Raw genomic sequence first — 19,964 nt, 5'->3', positions numbered from 1 at the left:
GGTTCAATTGTTGTGAAGAAGGCTTTAGGGCACCCAAGAAAGTTCAGCAAGCGCCAGGACCGTCTCCTAAAGTTGATTCAGCTGCGGGATCGGGGCACCACCAGTACAGAGCTTGCTCAGAAATGGCAGCAGGCAGGTGTGAGTGCATCTGCAAGCACAGTGAGGCGAAGACTTTTGGAGGATGGCCTGGTGTCAAGAAGGGCAGCAAAGAAGCCACTTCTCTTCAGGAAAAACATCAGGGACAGACTGATATTCTGCAAAAGGTATAGGGATTGGACTGCTGAGGACTGGGGTAAAGTAATTTTCTCTCTTTTTCCGATTGTTTGGGGCATCCGGAAAAAAAGCTTTCTGGAGAAGACAAGGTGAGCGCTACCTTCAGTCCTGTGTCATGCCAACAGTAAAGCATCCTGAGACCATTCATGTGTGGGGTTGCTTCTCAGCCAAGGGAGTGGGCTCACTCACAATTTTGCCTAAGAACACAGCCATGAATAAAGAATGGTACCAACACATCCTCCGAGAGCAACTTCTCCCAACCATCCAGGAACAGTTTGGTGATGAACAATGCCTTTTCCAGCATGATGGAGCACCTTGCCATAAGGCAAAAGTGACAACTAAGTGGCTCGGGGAACAAAACATCGATATTTTGGGTCCATGGCCTGGAAACTCCCCAGACATTAATCTCAGTGAGAACTTGTGGTCAATCCTCAAGAGGCGGGTGGACAAACTAAAATCCACAAATTCTGACAAACTCCAAGCATTGATTATGCAAGAATGGGCTGCCATCAGTCAGGATGTGGCCCAGAAGTTAATTGACAGCATGCCAGGGCGGACTGCAGAGGTTTTGATAAAGAAGGATCAACACTGCAAATATTGACTCTTTGAATCAACCTCATGTAATTGTCAATAAAAGCCTTTGACACTTATGAAATGCTTGGAATTATACTTCAGTATTCCATAGTAACATCTGACAAAAATATCTAAAGACACTGAAGCAGCAAACTTTGTGGAAATTAATATTTGTGTCATTCTCAAAACTTTTGGCCACGACTGTAGAATCAAGATGTTTAACTTCTGGTTGAAGTTGACTACAAATACAAAGTTGCCAATGTCTTTCCAATTGTTACAAACAAGCAAAGGATGAAAAAAAAAGATAGTTCAAGTGAAAACTGAGATGACCGCATTAAAATAGCCTACAGTAGCCTTTAGGCTAAATACAGTGCATTTGTAAAGTATTCAGACCCCTTCACTTTTTAAACATTTTGTTACGTTACAGCCTTATTCTAAAAATGATTTAATTTTTTTTATATATATACTGCTCAAAAAAATAAAGGGAACACTTAAACAACACATCCTAGATCTGAATGAAAGAAATAATCTTATTAAATACTTTTTTCTTTACATAGTTGAATGTGCTGACAACAAAATCACACAAAAATAATCAATGGAAATCCAATTTATCAACCCTTGGAGGTCTGGATTTGGAGTCACACTCAAAATTAAAGTGGAAAACCACACTACAGGATGATCCAACTTTGATGTAATGTCCTTAAAACAAGTGAAAATGAGGCTCAGTAGTGTGTATGACCTCCCTACAACGCCTGGGCATGCTCCTGATGAGGTGGCGGATGGTCTCCTGAGGGATCTCCTCCCAGACCTGGACTAAAGCATCCGCCAACTCCTGGACAGTCTGTGGTGCAACGTGGCGTTGGTGGATGGAGCGAGACATGATGTCCCAGATGTGCTCAATTGGATTCAGGTCTGGGGAACGGGCGGGCCAGTCCATAGCATCAATGCCTTCTGCTGACACACTCCAGCCACATGAGGTCTAGCATTGTCTTGCATTAGGAGGAACCCAGGGCCAACCGCACCAGCATATGGTCTCACAAGTGGTCTGAGGATCTCATCTCGGTACCTAATGGCAGTCAGGCTACCTCTGGCGAGCACATGGAGGGCTGTGCGGCCCCCCAAAGAAATGCCACCCCACACCATGACTGACCCACCGCCAAACCGGTCATGCTGGAGGATGTTGCAGGCAACAGAACGTTCTCCACGGCATCTCCAGACTCTGTCACGTCTGTCACGTGCTCAGTGTGAACCTGCTTTCATCTGTAAAGAGCACAGGGCGCCAGTGGCGAATTTGCCAATCTTGGTGTTCTCTGGCAAATGCCAAACGTCCTGCACGGTGTTGGGCTTCAAGCACAACCCCCACCTGTGGACGTCGGGCCCTCATGGAGTCTGTTTCTGACCGTTTGAGCAGACACATGCACATTTGTGGCCTGCTGGAGGTCATTTTGCAGGGCTCTGGCAGTGCTTCTCCTGCTCCTCCTTGCACAAAGGCAGAGGTAGCGGTCCTGCTGCTGGGTTGTTGCCCTCCTACGGCCTCCTCCACATCTCCTGATGTACTGGCCTGTCTCCTGATAGTGCCTCCATGCTCTGGACACTACGCTGACAGACACAGCAAACCTTCTTGCCACAGCTCGCATTGATGTGCCATCCTGGATGAGCTGCACTACCTGAGCCACTTGTGTGGGTTGTAGACTCCGTCTCATGCTACCACTAGAGTGAAAGCACCGCCAGCATTCAAAAGTGACCAAAACATGCAGAACCACTCCTTTATTGGGGGTGTCTTGCTAATTGCCTATAATTTCCACCTGTTGTCTATTCCATTTGCACAACAGCATGTGAAATGTATTGTCAATCAGTGTTGCTTCCTAAGTGGACAGTTTGATTTCACAGAAGTGTGATTGACTTGGAGTTACATTGTGTTGTTTAAGTGTTCCCTTTATTTTTTGAGCAGTGTATAATCCTTAATCTACACACAATAACCCATAATGACAAAGTGAAAATAGATTTTTTGAAATTGAGCTCAGATGCATCCTGTTTCCATTGATCATCCTTGAGATGTTTCTACAACTTGGAGTCCACCTGTGGTAAATTCAATTGATTGGACATGATTTGGAAAGGCACACACCTGTCTATATTAAAGGTCCCACAGTTGACAGTGCATGTCAGAGCAAAAACCAAGCCATGAGGTCGAAGGAATTGTCCGTTGAAAACCAAGACAGGATTGTGCTGAGGAACAGATCTGGGAAAGGGTACCAAAAACATTTCTGCAACATTGAAGGTTCAAGAACACATTGGCTTCCATCATTCTTAAATGGAAGGTTCGTTACCACCAAGACTCTTCCTGGAGCTGGCCACCCAGCCAAACCGAGCAATCGGGGGAGAAGGGCCTTGTCAGGGAGGTGACCAAGAACCAGATGGTCACTCTGACAGAGTGCCAGAGTTCTTCTGTGGAGATGGTAGAACCTTCCAGAAGAACAACCATCTCTCCACCAAATCAGGCCTTCATGGTAGAGCGGCCAGACGGAAGCCACTCAGTAAAAAGACACACGAAAACCCGCTTGGAGTATGCCAAAAGGCACCTAAAGATTCTCAGACCATGAGAAACAAGATTCTCTAGTCAAACCAAATCAAATCTTATTTGTCACATACACATGGTTAGCAGATGTTAATGCGAGTGTAGTGAAATGCTTGTGCTTCTAGTTACAACAGTGCAGTAATATCTAAGTAATTTAACAATTCCCCAACAACTACCTAATACACACAAATCCAAAAGGGGTGAATGAGAATATGTACATGTAAGTATATGGATGGCCAAGAGGCATAGGCAAAGTGAAATAGATGGTATAAAATACATTACTCATATCACATTTATATACTGTAAGATATGTAAACATTAGAGTGGCATTGTATAAAGTGACTAGTGACTAATTTATTAAAGTCGCCATTGATTGGGTCTCAATGTAGGCAGCAGCCTCTGAGTTAGTGATTGCTGTTTAGCAGTCTGATGGCATTGAGATAGAAGCTGGTTTTCAGTCTCTTGGTCCCAGCTTTGATGCACCTGTACTGTCCTCGCCTTCTGGATGGTAGCGGTGTGAACAGAGTGGCTCGGGTGGTTGATGTCCTTGATGATCTTTTTGGCCTTCCTGTGATATCGGGTGCTGTAGGAGTCATGGAGGGCAGGTAGTATGCCCCCGGTGATGCGTTGTGCAGACCACACCACCCTCTGGACAGCCTTGCGGTTGAGGGCGGTGCAGTTGCCGTACCAGGCTGTGATACAGCCCAACAGGATGCTCTCGATCGTGCATCGATAAAAGTTTGTCAGGGTTTTGGGTGACAAGCCACATTTCTTCAGCCTCCTGATGTTGAAGAGTTGCTGTTGCGCCTTCTTCACCACACTGTCTGTGTGGTGGTCTGTGATGTGTACGCTGAGAAACTTAAAACTTTCCACCTTCTCCACTGCTGTCCCTTCGATGTGGATAGGAGGGTGCTCCCTCTGCTGTTTCCTAAAGTCCACGATCATCTCCTTTGTTTTGTTGATGTTGAGAGAGGTTGTTTTCTTGACACCAAACTCCGAGTGCCCTCTCCTGCTCCCTGTGGGCGGTCTCGTTGTTGTTGGTAATCAGGCCCACTACTGTTGTGTCATCTGCAGACTTGATGCTTGAGTTGGAGGCGTGCATGGCCACGCAGTCATGGGTGAACAGGGAGTACAGGAGGGGGCTGAGCACGCACCCTTGTGGGGCTCCAGTGTTGAGGCTCAGCGAAGTGGAGATGCTGTTTCCTACCTTCACCACCTGGAGGCGGCCCACCAGAAAGTCCAGGACCCAACTGCACAGGGCAGGGTTGAGACCCAGGGCCTCCAGCTTGATGATGAGCTTGGAGGGTACTATGGTTTTGAATGCTGAGCTGTAGTCAATGAACAGCATTCTTACATAGGTATTCCTTTTGTCCATATGCGATAGGGCAGTGTGCAGTGTGATGGCGATTGCGTCGTCTGTGGATCTCTTGGGTGGTATGCAAACTGAAGTAGGTCTAGGGTGGCCAGTAAGGTGGAGGTGATATGATCCTTGACTAGTCTCTCAAAGCACTTGATGACAGAAGTGAGTGCTTATTTAGTTCCGTTATCTTTGCCTTCTTGGGTACAGGAACAATGGTAGCCATCTTGAAGCATATGAGAACAAACAAACTGGGATAGGGAGTGATTGAATGTCCGTAAACACACCAGCCAGCTGGTCTGCGCATGCTCTGAGGACGCGGCTAGGGATGCCGTCTGGGCCAGCAGCCTTGCGAGGGTTAACACGTTTAAAATATTTTACTCACGTCAGCCACGGAGGAGGAGGGGGGACACAGTCCTTGTTAGTGGGCTGCAAAGGTGGCACTGTATTATCCTCACAGCGGGCAAAGAAGGAGTTTAGTTTGTCTGGAAGCGTGACGGTGTCCGTGACGTGGCTGGTTTTCTTTTTGTAGTCCGTGATTTCCTGTAGACCCTGCCACATACGTCTCGTTTCTGAGCCGTTGATTTGCGACTCCACCTTGTCTCTGTACTGACATTTTGCTTATTTGATTGCCTTGCAGAGGGAATAACTACACTGTTTATATTCAGACATATTCCCAGACCTCTTTCCATGGTTAAATGAGGTAGATCGAGCTTTCAGTTTTGCGCGAATGCCGCCATCCATCCACAGTTTCTGGTTAGGATAGGTTTTAATAGTCACAGTGGGTACGACATCTCCAATGCACTTATTTATAAAACACACCCACCAAGTCAGTGTATAGGTTGATGTTGTTCTCTGAGGCTGATCGGAACATATTACAGTCCGCGTGATCAAAACAATCTTGAAGCGTGGTTTCCGACTGGTTGGACCAGTATTGAATGGTTCTCGTCACTGGTACATCCTGTTTGAGTTTCCGACGATAAGACGGTAGGAGCAAGATGGCGTCGTGGTTGGATCTTCCGAACGGAGGGCAGGGGAGGGCTTTGTATGGATTGCGGAAGTTCGAGTAGCTGTGGTCGAGGATATTGCCCATGCACAATTTATATGCTGGTAGGATTTAGGTAGCCTTGTTCTCAAATTTGCTTTGTTAAAATCCCCAGCTACAATAAATGCAGCCTCGGGATATATGGTTTCCAGTTTGCATATAGTCCATTGAAGTTCCTTGATGGCCGTTTTGGTGTCTGCTTGAGGGAGAATGTACACAGCTGTGACTATAACTGACGAGAATTATCTTGGTAGGTAAAATGGCCGGCATTTGACTGTAAGGAATTCTACGTTGGGTGAGCAGAAGGACTTGAGTTCCTGTTTGCGGTTATGATTACACCATGAGTCGTTAATCATGAAGCATACACCCCCCGCCCTTCCTCTTCCCAGAGAGGTGATTCTCTCTGTCGGCGCGATGCATGGAGAAGCCCGGTTGCTGAACCGATTCCAACTACATATCCCGGGAGAGACATGTTTCTGTGAAACAGAGAATGTTACTATCTCTGATGTCTCTCTGGAAGGCAACCCCTTGCTCGAATTTCATCTACCTTGTTGTCAAGAGACTGGACATTGGCTAGTAGTACACTCGGGAGCGGTAAACGATGTGCACGTCTACGGAGCCTGACCAGGTGGCCGCTTCGTCTGCCCCTTCTGCGGCGCCGTTGTGAGACTAGTCAGGATCGGGTTAAAAATTAACGGGTCAAAGTACCGAGATCCTTGATGAAAAGTCAGGACCTCAGACTGTGGTGAAAGTTCACCTTCACAGTCATGCAGGAGTGGCTTCGGGATAAGTCTCTGAATGTCCTTGAGTGGCCCAGCCAGAGGCCGGACTTGAACCCGATCTCTGGAGACCTGAAAATAGCTGTGCAGCGATGCTCTCCATCCAACCTGACAGAGCTTGAGAGCTGCAGATAAGAATGGGAAAACTCCCCAAATACAGGTGTACCAAGCTTGTAGCGTCATACCCAAGAAGGCTCAAGGCTGTATCATTGCCAAAGATGCTTCAACAAAGTACTAAGTAAAGGGTCTGAATACTTATGTAAAAGTTTATTTAATACATTTGCTAAAATAAAAACACGTTTTTTTTCCATTATGGAGTATTGTGTGCAGATTGAGGAGGTAAAAAAAACAACTTAATCCATTTTAGAATAAGACCAACAAAATGTGGAAAAAGTTAAGGGATCTGAATACTTTGTCATGTTCATTCAAGAGAGTTCTATTTTGCTAATTGTAGGCTACTGTCTGTAATTGCCTCAATATTTCATGTGTGCAAAGTGCTAAATCTTGATTTAGTGCATTATACGGTAAGCATTAGAGTAAGCTACTTTAATATTTGCAGCCATTGGTAAGATCTTTCTAATGTTAAGGTAAATTTTGAATGGAAAAAGCCGATCCGAGAGCAGCGTTTGCCTTTCTTTCGCTCCTATCAATACCGACACATGCCTCAACGACACACTTAGCAAACTTTCTCTTTGTGTGGTGCTTTGGGAAACCATGTTACATTGTTGGCCGTTGTAGAAAAGACGCATTGTTAAAAACACTCATAAGCCTAAATTCCATCGCTGTCGGGAAACCGGGCCCAGGATGTAATTCCCCGAGGTCTCTACGTCATGGGTCATTATTCTGTAAAACTCAATATATGCAGATTCCAAAAGTGTAAAATAATTGCATGAATATGGAATTGTACTTAATTCAATCAGGGGTTTTTACACTACAACCCCCTTGTATATGCTCGAAAGGAGTTGCACAATCTGTCATTGTATGGTCAAATAATACAAGTCAGGAGGATGCTTATGCGATAGAACCCAACATCAATATACAGGATTCAGGACAGCCAGAAAGAACTGGTGATTTCACATGAACCAGTTTCAAGACCATACAGTTCAAGATGTACCCCCTCTCAAATCCTTTTCACTCTCTTAGCAATCAGGACCACTGAGGGGGAAAAGAAACCGCAGCAGCAACAAGATGTGAGCATCAGGATGTTTTATTGTGAATCTGTTTTAGTCATCTCTTATTCATAGTCCATGAGGCACTGTTCTACTAGAAGTCATCATGGTCAGTCATCCAGGTCCAGTGTGTTGAGTTCCTCATCCAGTTCGTCCAGATCCTCGCCAGTGAAAAGGTTCTCGTCCACAGGCACGGGCTCCGCTTCCTTGTCGTCAAGAGTCTCGTCTTCCCCATCGTGACCGTTCTCCTCCACACCTCCACAAGCCCCATTCAGCTGGTCATCTGGGAGAGCGTTCAAGGCACAGGTTCAGAACATCACATCTGTTCAGTCAAAGGCATCAGATATATACGCAGCATCTGTGCTGTGACCCATGAATGAAATTGCAATGGTAGGTGACGTGGCAAGGGTGTCATTCAACTTTGTTCAAGGGGCATCCGGGATTAGAATGGACATTTTTGGACAAAAAAATAAATTTAATATAGCCATTGATTCCTGAAGAATATAACTTATAAATTCCTCATGAGTTTAGTTAAATTGTCATACCCCATCAGAACCCAAAATATAAGCTTGTTTTACTCCATTGTTTACAATTACATTGCCTACAAACAAACACTGTATACGCTTAAAGTGGAAATCCTCAGTTGAAACAAAGCATTCTCCCTGCCCATTTCAGCAAAAAGCTATGGGATGGGGCTGGAATTCACTCAAATTCATAAACAGAGCTATGGATTCAAGGACTGACCATCCATGATATCAAAATGATAGTTTTAAAACAGGGGTTGGAACCGCTTCAGGGAACAGATCAGAAAAATATAATTGAGTAACAGAATTGGAACCGGGAACAAAAGTGATCCATACTCCGGAACAGAACCGTTATTTTAGAAAGCATGGAAATCAGTTTATTACATTATTTTACGTTCCAGGGATTTTTTTCTAGTCCCACAAACTGAAAATATTTGTCATTGTGTGCGCGCAGGCTCCCTGCCCTTCCCCCTCCAAAGTATAGGCTACTGTACTGATGTTAAAACCGTGAGAAGATCGGGAGGATTTTTTATTAGCTCGAAAAGAATGGATTAACTTTTTGAATGCTATTTAAGGATTACTGTAGGCCTAGTTACTACATTTCACATTGGATTTATTCATTACAAAAAAGGTAAGACGTGTTTTTATTTCTGGTGCCGCTGTACACACACACACACGCTTGTAAGCTAGCTCAAAGGACATTCAAAGTTCCTTCATAGAAGCTGCTCCTCCTAGGTATAATTCTGTGCACCAAATTGAGATAATGCATGTCATAACAAGATGCCTAGTGCGTCAAGCCTCTCTTCACGCTCTCCCCATCTGTAAAATGTCAGTCACATCTTGTGCCATTTTAACCATGTTTTGCTTTGCTTACAAACATAGGAGTAAGACAAGCTTATATTTTGGATTCTGATGTGGTACGACAGCTGAGCTAAGCTCATGAGGCATTTATAAGTATTACTCTTCAGAAGTCAATGGGTACATATTATTCATTTATAAGCCTGAAAGTAGATGTACCAACTACAGATTGTCCCTTAAACTATAATTTTGATCTCATGGTTGGTCAGCTGTTGTATCATTAGGTTTGTCTACGAATGAGAGTTTACCGGCTGTTTACAGAAACAAGTGAATCTCAGATTGCCCCTTTAAAGGCTGAGGGCCAATTGTATGATAGAAAGAGGTTTAAAGTCATATAGTACTGTGCAAAAGTTTTAGGCAGGTGTGAAAAAAATGCTTTAAAAGTATGCTTTCAAAAATAGACATGTTATTAGATTATATTTATCAATTAACTAAATGCAAAGTGAGTGAACAGAAGAAATAGCTTAATCAAATCCATATTAGGTGTGACCACCCTTTGCCTTCAAAACAGAATCAATTCTTGTAGGTACGCTTGCACAAAGTCAGGGATTTTGTAGGCATATAACAGGTGTATGATTAAACAATTATACCAAACAGGTGCTAATGATCATCAATTCAATATGTACCGTAAATTCCGGACTATAAGCCGCAACTTTTTTCCCAGGCTTTGAACCTCGCGGCTTAAACAATGACGCGGCTAATATGGATTTTTCCTGCTTTCAACATTTTTTAAAAAAAAATTTAAAACCCATTCTGTGACGTGCTCAGTTTTTTGGCAGCATGAAGCTTTCATTAGACCAATTAAATTGCCGAACGGGTTAAGGTCAAACAACTTTTTTGTTTACTGTTTAGATTAAATCGAGCGCTCTCAAACTTCCCATCATTCTGATTACGGTAGTCATTTTGTCACCCTCATGGCAAAGACAAGGAGAAATGCATATGATGCAGCTTTCAAGTTGAAGGCGATTGATCTGGCTGTTGGAAAAGGAAATAGAGCTGCTGCACGGGAGCTTGGTCTTAATGAGTCGATGATAAGACGTTGGAAACAGCAGCGTGAGGAATTGACTAAGTGCAAAAAGACAACTAAAGCTTACTGCTAATTTTTTATTTTTTGTTACAAGCCGTGTTTCGTTAAAGCCTATTCATTTTTGTTACAAGCCGTGTTTCGTTAAAGCCTGTGTAAAGTTCATTTGTTTCAATGTACCGGTAGGCACCTGCGGCTTAGACATGTGCGGCTTATTTATGTTAAAAAAATTCAGTGGGTGCGGCTTATATTCAGGTGCGCTTAATAGTCCGGAAATTACGGTAGGTTGAAACAGTCATTAACTGAAACAGCTGTGTAGGAGGAATAAAACTGGGTGAGGAACAGCCAAACTCAGCTAACAAGGTGAGGTTGGTGAAGACGGTGTATGACTTTTGACAATGCACTATGGCAAGACTGAGCACAGCAACAAGACAAGGTGGTTATACTGCATCAGCAAGGTCTCTCCCAGGCATAAATGTCAAGGCAGACAGGGATTTCCAGACGTGCTGTCCAAGATCTTTTGAAGAAGCACAAAGAAACGGGCAACATTGAGGACTGTACAGTCGTGGCCAAAAGTCTTGAGAATGACAAATATTAATGTTCACAAAGTCTGCTGCCTCATTTTGTATGATGGCAATTTTCATATACTCCAGAATGTTATGAAGAGTGATCAGATGAATTGCAAAGTCCCTCTTTGCCATGCAAATGAACTGAATCCCCAAAACCCATTTCCACTGTATTTCAGCCCTGCCACAAAAGGACCAGCTGACATGTCAGTGATTCTCTCGTTAACACAGGTGTGAGTGTTGATAAGGACAAGGCTAGAGTTCACGCTGTCATGCTGATTGAGTTCAAATAACAGATTGGAAACTTCAAAAGGAGGGTGGTGCTTGGAATCATTGTTCTTCCTCTGTCAATCGTGGTTACCTGCAAGGAAACACGTTCCGTCAACATTGCTTTGCACAAAAAGGGCTTCACAGGCAAGGATATTGCTGCCAGTAAGATTGCACCTAAATCAACCATTTATCGGATCATCAAGAACTTCAAGGAGAGCGGTTCAATTGTTGTGAAGGCTTCAGAATGTCCAGCAAGCACCAGGACCGTCTCCTAAAGTTGATTCAGCTGCGGGATCAGGGCACCACCAGTACAGAGCTTGCTCAGGAATGGCAGCAGGCAGGTGTGAGTGCATCTGCACGCACAGTGAGGCGAAGACTTTTGGAGGATGGCCTGGTGCCAAGAAGGGCAGCAAAGAAATCACTTCTCTCCAGGAAAAACATCAGGGACAGACTGATATTCTGCAAAAGGTACAGGGATTGGACTGCTGAGGACTGGGGTAAAGTCATTTTCTCTGATGAATCCCCTTTCCGATTGTTTGGGGCATCCGGAAAAAAGCTTGTCCGGAGAAGACAAGGTAAGCGCTATAATCAGTCCTGTGTCATGCCAACAGTAAAGCATCCGGAGACCATTCATGTGTGGGGTTGCTTCTCAGCCAAGGGAATGGGCTCACTCACAATTTTGCCTAAGAACACAGCCATGAATAATGAATGGTACCAACACATCCTCCGAGATCAACTTCTCCCAACCATCCAGGAACAGTTTGGTGATGAACAATGCCTTTTCCAGCATGATGGAGCACCTTGCCATAAGGCAAAAGTGATAACTAAGTGGCTCGGGGAACAAAACATTGATATTTTGGGTTCATGGCCAGGAAACTCCCTATTAGGTGCAAAAACTTGACTTACCCAGTTGCGGCCCACTTTTTGGAAGCAAACCATTCGATTTCGTCTCTGCGTTATATTGGCATCGAACATGTCACCCTCCCTAGGAGAGGGGGTGACATTGATCATTTATTGTTAAAACGAGAGGCTGCCTGGATCTTTAATTTAAAAAGACCCTTCCTCCCTTCAGTCTCAACATAGACTTTGATCTGAAGCCATTCTTGTGATTGTGACTTTGCCATTGTAATTGTTTGTAAGCTTGTGTAGTCTAAAATGTATCTATGATCGTATGCTATCCATTCGTTTTTTTTGTATGTTCTTTGTATGCCATTTTTTTTTATATTCGAGTTAACCAATGATATTAGGCCACACTTGGCCATGATTACAGACACCTGTGTGTCTTCTGACACTATATAAATGAGTCATCTCGCAGTGTTTGTGATGATACCCTGATGAAGACAGCTTTGCTGTCGAAACGTTGGTTATAAGGTTATTACATTTTTGCATCTGAGCTCTTAGAGTGTGCGGCTTTCCCTTATTTTCAAGTTTTCTACTCCGCTAGCCAGCACCTCGCCTTAATAGGTGTGCGTTTCTTTTTTTTCAGGAAACTCCCCAGAGCTTAATCCCATTGAGAACTTGTGGTCAAGAGGCGGGTGGACAAACAAAACCCCACAAATTCTGACAAACTCCAAGCATTGATTATGCAAGAATGGGCTGCCATCAGTCAGGATGTGGCCCAGAAGTTAATTGACAGCATGCCAGGGCAGATTGTAGAGGTCTTGAAAAAGAAGGGTCAACACTGCAAATATTGACTCTTTGAATCAACCTCCTGTAATTGTCAATAAAAGCTTTTGACACTTATGAAATGCTTGGAATTATACTTCAGTATTCCATAGTAACATCTGACAAAAATATCTAAAGACACTGAAGCAGCAAACTTTGTGGAAATTAATATTTGTGTCATTCTCAAAACTTTTGGCCACGACTGTAGACGCAGTGGTTGGCCAAGGAAACTTACTGCAGCAGATGAAAAGACACATCATGCTTACTTCACTTTGCAATCGGAAGATGGCCAGCAGTGCCATCAGCTCAGAACTTGCAGAAAACAGTGGGACCCTGGTACACCCAGAAGTCTGGTCAGAAGCGGCCTTCATGAAAGACATGCAGCCTTCATGGAAGACCTGCGGACAAAAAGCCATTCCCCGACGTGGAAACAAGGCCAAAAGCGACTCAAATATTCCTGAAAACACAGGAACTGGGGTGCAGAAAAATGGCAGCAGGTGCTCTGGACTGATGAGTCAAAATTGGAAATATTTGGCTGTAGCAGAAGGCAGTTTTGTTCGCCGAAGGGCTGAGGAGCGGTACACAAATGAGTGTCTGCAGGAAACAGTGAAGCATGGTGGAGGTTCCTTGCAAGTTTGGGGCTGCATTTCTGCAAATGGATTAGGCTGCATTTCTGCAAATGGATTAGGCTGCATTTCTGCAAATGGATTAGGGGATTTGGTCAGAATGAATGGTCTCCTCAATGCTGAGAAGTACAGGCAGATACTTATCCATCATGCAATACCATCAGGGAGGCATCTGATTGGCCCCACATTTATTCTGCAGCATGACAACGATCCCAAACATATAGCGAAAGAAGAACAAGGAGTCCTGGAAGTGATAGTATGGCCCCCACAGAGCCCTGATCTCAACATCATCGTGTCTGTCTGGGATTACATGGAGAGCGAGAAGCACCGGAGGCTGCCTAAATCCACAGAAGAACTGTGGTTAGTTCCAAGATGTTTGGGCCAACCTACCTGCCGAGTTCCTTCAAAAACTGTGTGCAAGTGAACCTAGAAGAATAGATACTGTTTTTAAGGCAAAGGGTGGTCACACCAAATATTAACTTGTAGATTTTTCTTCTTTTCACTCACTTTGCATTTTGCTAACTGATAAATATGTAGATTTTTCTTCTTTTCACTCACTTTGCATTTTGCTAACTGATAAATATAATCTATTAACATGTCTATTTTTGAAAGCATTCTGACTTTAATAAAGCATTTTTTCACACCTGCCTAAAACTTTTGCGCAGTACTGTACATGTTATGGAAAACACATTTGGGATAGAAAGATAAACGCTTTAAAAAAAAAAAATTGAGATCAAGGATAATGTGGCTTCCATTCATTTTATTGGCAGAATAAGTTCAAACACTCACCATTCGTTTCCTTTGTTGGCTTCGATTTGGCTGTGAATCTGTCAACTGCAGCAACAGTTATTCCGGTGTTATCAACTTCCTTTGGAACAAACCTGGCTAGATCAATGTCCTGGAACTCCTGAACATCTTCAACCTGTGGGGAGGGATAACCAGTATCAATTAGAGGTCGACCGATTAATCGGAATGGCCGATTAGTTAGGGCCGATTTGAAGTTTTCATAACAATCGGTAATCGGCATTTTTGGACACCGATTGTGGCCGGAAAAAAAACAAACAAGGCAAGTCAGTTAAGAACACATTCTTATTTTCAATGACGGCCTAGGAACGGTGGGTTAGCTGCCATGCTCAGGGGCAGAACGACAGATTTTTACCTTGTCAGCTCGGGGATTCGATCTTGCAACCTTCCGGTTACTAGTCCAACGCTCTAACCACCTGCCTTACATTGCACTCCACAAGGATAAGATTCACAGCCAAACTGACTACCTGTTACGCAAGTGCAGCAAGAAGCCAAGGTAAGTTGCTAGCTAGCATTAAACATAAAAAACAATCAATCTTAACATAATCACTAGTTAACTACACATGGTTGATGATATTACTAGTTTATCTAGCGTGTCCTGCGTTGCATATAATCGATGCGGTGCCTGTTAATTTCTCAACGAATCACAGCCTACTTCGCCAAACGGGTGATGATTTAACAAGCGCATTCGTGAAAAAAAAGCACTGTCGCCTGCTAACATGAATTTATATTTTAACTAGGGAAATTGTGTCACTTCTCTTGCGTTCCGTGCAAGCAGTCAGGGTATATGCAGCAGTTTGGGCCGCCTGGCTTGTTGCGAACTGTGTGAAGACCCTTTATTCCTAACAAAGACCGTAATTAATTTGCCAGACTTGTACATAATTATGACATAACATTGAAGGTTGTACAATGTAACAGCAATATTTAGACTTAGGGATGCCACCCGTTAGATAAAATAAGTAACGGTTCCATATTTCACTGAAAAAATTAACATTTTGTTTTCGAAATGATAGTTTCCGGATTTGACCATATTAATGACCTAAGGCTCGTATTTCTGTGTTTTATTATGTTATAATTAAGTCTAGGATTTCATAGAGCAGTCTAACTGAGCGGTGGTAGGCAGCAGCAGGCTCGTAAGCATTCATTCAAACAGCACTTTGGTGCGTTTGCCAGCAGCTCTTCGCTGTGCTTCAAGCATTGAGCTGTTTATGACTTCAAGCCTATCAACTCCCGAGATTAGGCTGGTGTGACCGTGTGAAATAGCTAGTTAGTGCCTATAAGAACATCCAATAGTCAAAGGTATATGAAATACAAATGGTATAGAGAGAAATAGTCCTATAATTCCTATAATAACTACAACCTAAAACTTCTTACCGGGGAATATTGAAGACTCATGTTAAAAGGAACCACCAGCTTTCATATGTTCTCATGTTCTGAGCAAGGAACTTAAACATTAGCTTTTTTACATGGCACATATTGCACTTTTACTTTCTTCTCCAACACTTTGTTTTTGCATTATTTATACCAAATTGAACATGTTTCATTATTTATTTGAGGCTACATTTATTTTATTTCTGTATTATATTAAGTTAAAATAAGTGTTCATTCAGTATTGTTGTAATAGTCATTATTACAAATAAATAAAATATATATATTTTTTAAATTCCAATGAATTGGTATTGGCTTTTTTTGGTCCTCCAATAAATCGGTATCGGTGTTGAAAAATCATAATCGGTCAACCTCTAGTATCAATGTTATACATATGTATCACTTCATAATGAAATCTGGTGTAGCGCCAACACGTCTTCAAGCTACTTCAGTAAAGATTTCCTGAGTATCCCCAGAGATACATGCCTATTGAAAAATGTGCTTTATCAGGCTTACCTCAAAGTCATCATCGTCCTCAACATATTTTATGTCATCAGCCTCCTCATCGTCATCATCAGCCAGATCAGGGCAAAACTCAAATACTTGACGGCCGCTAACCTACACAACAACAACTCGTGTTAGTATTAAAATGTTTTCAACTTATCTGTAAGATGTGATACTGCAATCAAAATAAATGATTATTGAGCTTTGGCGTCATCCTCTGGTAGAAAACAAAATCAAAGCTCACCCCAAAGGACCTGCCAGCTTTGAAGTCAGCTTTCTTTTTCTCTATGTCTTGCTCTGTCTTGGCCACTTTCTCTTGCCTTTTCCTCTTTTTCCAGGCCAAGAAGGTCTCCAGAGTTATTCGGGTGACATTTGGTCCAAGGGCAGATCGCTGATAGACAAAGTAATTGTTTGGTAACATTTCTTAAACAGTAAAAGCCCACGGAAACTTCACAGGATCTCAATCTCAGCACTATGTTATTGAATAAGTCACAAGTTAGATAAAAAAAAAAAAAAAAAACAGTATGTTGGTCAGAGTGATCGCAAACATTAACAGAGTTAACAGCCAGTCCTGGCATCCATAGCTCTTTATGCATTTCAGAGTGGATAAAGTAGTGAGGCTGCCGATTGAAACGAACACTGTGGCTTTAAGCATATGGGCCAAATAATAATAATAACAACAACAAACTCAAATATCTCAAGTAGGAACTTGAATTTTTGTCAAAAAATGGTCATATCTACCTCATTCTCTATCAACTCTTCCATTGAGATTTCATCTTCCTTTTCATCCTTCTTCTTGTCTTTCTTTAGCACAAACCCAGCAGGCAATGCATGGCGGTACATACAAGTGTCAGCTCCACTAGGACATACCCAAAACCAACCATATTTGTTGTTTTCAATGGCATCAAGGAAATGCTTGCAAACCTACAAGACGATAAAAGCAGAAGTCAGTCTAAAGTCAATGTATCCTAAGACCCCTTGACTTTTCCCACATTGTTACTTTACAGCCTTATTCTAAAATAGATTAAATCGTTTTCCCCCCTCAATCTACACACAATACCCCATACTGACAAAGCAAAAAGAGATTTAGACATTTTTGCAAATTGATGGAAAATATACTGAAATATTACATTTACATAAGTATTAAGACCCTTTACTCGTACTATGTTGAAGCATCTTCGGCAGCGATTACAGCCTAGTCTTATTGGGAATGACGCTACAAGCTTGGCACGTCTGAATTTCTCCTATTCTTCTCTGCAGATCATCAAAGCTGTGTCAGGTTGGATGGGGAGCGTCAGGTCTCTCCAGAGATGTTCGATTGAGTTAAAATCAGGACTCTGCCTTGGCCACACAAGGACATTCAGAGACGTGTCCCAAAGCCACTCGTCTTGGCTGTGTGCTTCGGGTCGGTGTCCTGTTGGAAGGTGAACCTTCACCCCAGTCTGAGGTCCTGCGTGCTCTGGAGCAGGTTTTCATCAAGGATCTCTCTGTACTTTGCTCCGTTCATCTTTCCCTCGATCCTGACTAGTCTCCCAGTCCCTGCCGCTGAAAAACATCCCGACAGCATGATGCTGCCACCACCATGCTTCATCGTAGGGATGCTGCCAGATTTCCTCCAGATGTGACACTTGGCATTCAGGCTAAAGAGTTCAAACTTCATCAGACCAGGGAAATCGTGTTTCTCATGCTCTGAGAGTCCTTTAGTGTCTTTTGGAAAACTACAAGCGGGCTGCCATGTGCCTTTTACTGAGGAGTGGCTTCCGTCTGGCCACTCTACAATAAAAAGACCTGATTGGTGGAGTGATGCAGAGATGGTTGTCCTTCTGGAAGGTTGTCCCATCTCCACAGAGGAACTCTAGAGCTCTGTCAGAGAGACCATCAGGTTCTTGGTCACCCTGACCAAGGCCCTCTCGCCCAATTGCTTCGTTTGGCCCGGGCAGCCAGCTCTAGGAAGAGTCTTGGTGGTTCCAAACTTCTTGCATGTAAGAACAATGGAGGCCGCTGTGTTCTTGGGGACATTCAATGCTGCAGAAATGTTTTGGTACCCTTCCCCAGATCTGTGCCTCGACACAATCCTGTCTCGGAACTCTACGGACAATTCCTTCGTCCTCATGGCTTGGTTTTTGCTCCGACATGCACTGTCAACTGTGGGACCTTATATAGACAGGTGTGTGCCTTTCATGTCCAATCAATATCATTTTTCACAGGTGGACTCCAAGTTGTAGAATAATTTTATGGATGATCAATGGAAACAGGATGCACCCGAGCTCAATTGAGTCTCACAGCAAGGGGTCTGAATACTTATGTAAAATTGAAAAACCTGTTTTCGCTTTGTTATTATGGGGTATTGAGTGTAAATTGATGACGATTTTTTAAATTGAATCCATTTTAGAATAAGGCTGTAACAAAATGTGGAAAAAGGGAAGGGGTCTGAACATTTTCTGAATGCATTATATAGTAGTGATGAATATTAGCTCTTAGAGGGATGTGCCAAAACATACAATTTGAGTTTTTGAGCTTTTTTCTTTTTTCTTTTCAGCTTCTCCGTGCTTCTGGTTCACAACCTCCTCCAACTTCTTCTCATCCCAATTATCCATGGTGTCTATACAAAACAGGATAAATAATCAGCTCTACAAAACCCAGCAGAGATATCAGCTGTTTCTTCACTGCTGACAACACTAATGGTTAGAAGACACTAACCTTTCTCAAGCTCGTCATCTCTCTTGTCGACGTAGAGGCTCCGTTTTTCACACTTCCTCTCGAGTGTTAAATCGTGGGAGAACTTGCACTTGTCTCCTTTGGTGCATTGGCCTTGCTTGAAGAAAGCACAGAGAACTGACTTTGGGTCCACCCCTGCAGAATTAAGAGGAAAACATAATAAGTACTGAATATTTCTTCTTGCGCTCATTACCTCAGGGTCTTTCCTGCCACTGTTGCCAGTTAGGTGGATTTAATAGAATAACTACACATTAACTTGTTATGGATAGGGGGCAGTATTTTCACGGCTGGATAAAAAAACGTACCCGATTTCATCTGATTATTACTCCTGCCCAGAAACTAGAATATGCATATAATTATTAGCTTTGGATAGAAAACACTCCAAAGTTTCTAAAACTGTTTGAATGGTGTCTGTGAGTATAACAGAACTCATTTGGCAGGCCAAAACCTGAGAAGATTCCAAACAGGAAGCGCCCTCTCTGACCATTTCATGGCCTTCTTGATCATCTCTATCCAAAACAGGGGATCTCTGCTGTAACATATGACTATTTTACACCATTTTAAAGACAAGACTCTCATTAATCTAACCACACTGTCCGATTTCAAAAAGGCTTTACAATGAAAGCAAAACATTAGATTATGTCAGCAGAGTACCCAGCCAGAAATAATCAGACACCCATTTTTCAAGCTAGCATATAATGTCACATAAACCCAAACCACAGCTAAATGTAGCACTAACCTTTGATGATCATCAGATGACAAGCCTAGGACATTATGTTATACAATACATGGATGTTTTGTTCAATCAAGTTCATATTTATATCAAAAACCAGCTTTTTACATTAGCATGTGACTAGCATTCCCACCGAACACTGCCGGTGAATTTACTAAATTACTCACGATAAACGTTCACAAAAAGCACAACCATTTTTTAAAGAATTATAGATACAGAACTCCTCTATGCACTCGATATGTCCGATTTTAAAATAGCTTTTCGGTGAAAGCACATTTTGCAATATTCTCAGTAGATAGCCCGGCATCACAGGGCTAGCTATTTAGACACCCAGCAAGATTAGCACTCAGCAAAGTCACATTTACTATAAGAAAAATGTTATTACCTTTGCGGTCTTCGTCAGAATGCACTCCCAGGACTTCTACTTCAATAACAAATGTTGGTTTGGTTCAAAATAATCCATAGTTATATCCAAACAGCGGCGTTTTGTTCGTGCGTTCAAGACACTATCCGAAAGGGTAAATAAGGGTCAC

The 19,964-nt window shown here is 42.8% G+C and overlaps 1 protein-coding gene across 1 annotated transcript in view; it reads right to left on the bottom strand.

The window, feature by feature from the left end:
* Window positions 1-7,792: 7,792 nt before the first annotated feature.
* zc3hf (Zinc finger CCCH domain-containing protein 15) overlaps window positions 7,793-19,964 on the bottom strand; it is a 30,297-nt gene continuing 18,125 nt past the window's right edge. Inside the window, 7 exon segments of the mRNA NM_001146374.1 lie at window positions 7,793-8,054; window positions 14,094-14,226; window positions 15,993-16,094; window positions 16,225-16,371; window positions 16,722-16,904; window positions 18,482-18,582; window positions 18,681-18,833. Of these exon segments, the coding sequence (NP_001139846.1) occupies window positions 7,882-8,054; window positions 14,094-14,226; window positions 15,993-16,094; window positions 16,225-16,371; window positions 16,722-16,904; window positions 18,482-18,582; window positions 18,681-18,833 (992 nt within the window). The 3' untranslated portion in view covers window positions 7,793-7,881.

This window comes from Salmo salar, chromosome 17, assembly GCF_965601325.2.
Source record: "Salmo salar chromosome 17, fSalSal1, whole genome shotgun sequence".
Lineage (NCBI taxonomy): Eukaryota > Metazoa > Chordata > Actinopteri > Salmoniformes > Salmonidae > Salmo > Salmo salar.
The sequence above is the reverse complement of the archived record's forward strand: the minus strand, read 5'-3'. Positions and strand labels throughout refer to the sequence as shown.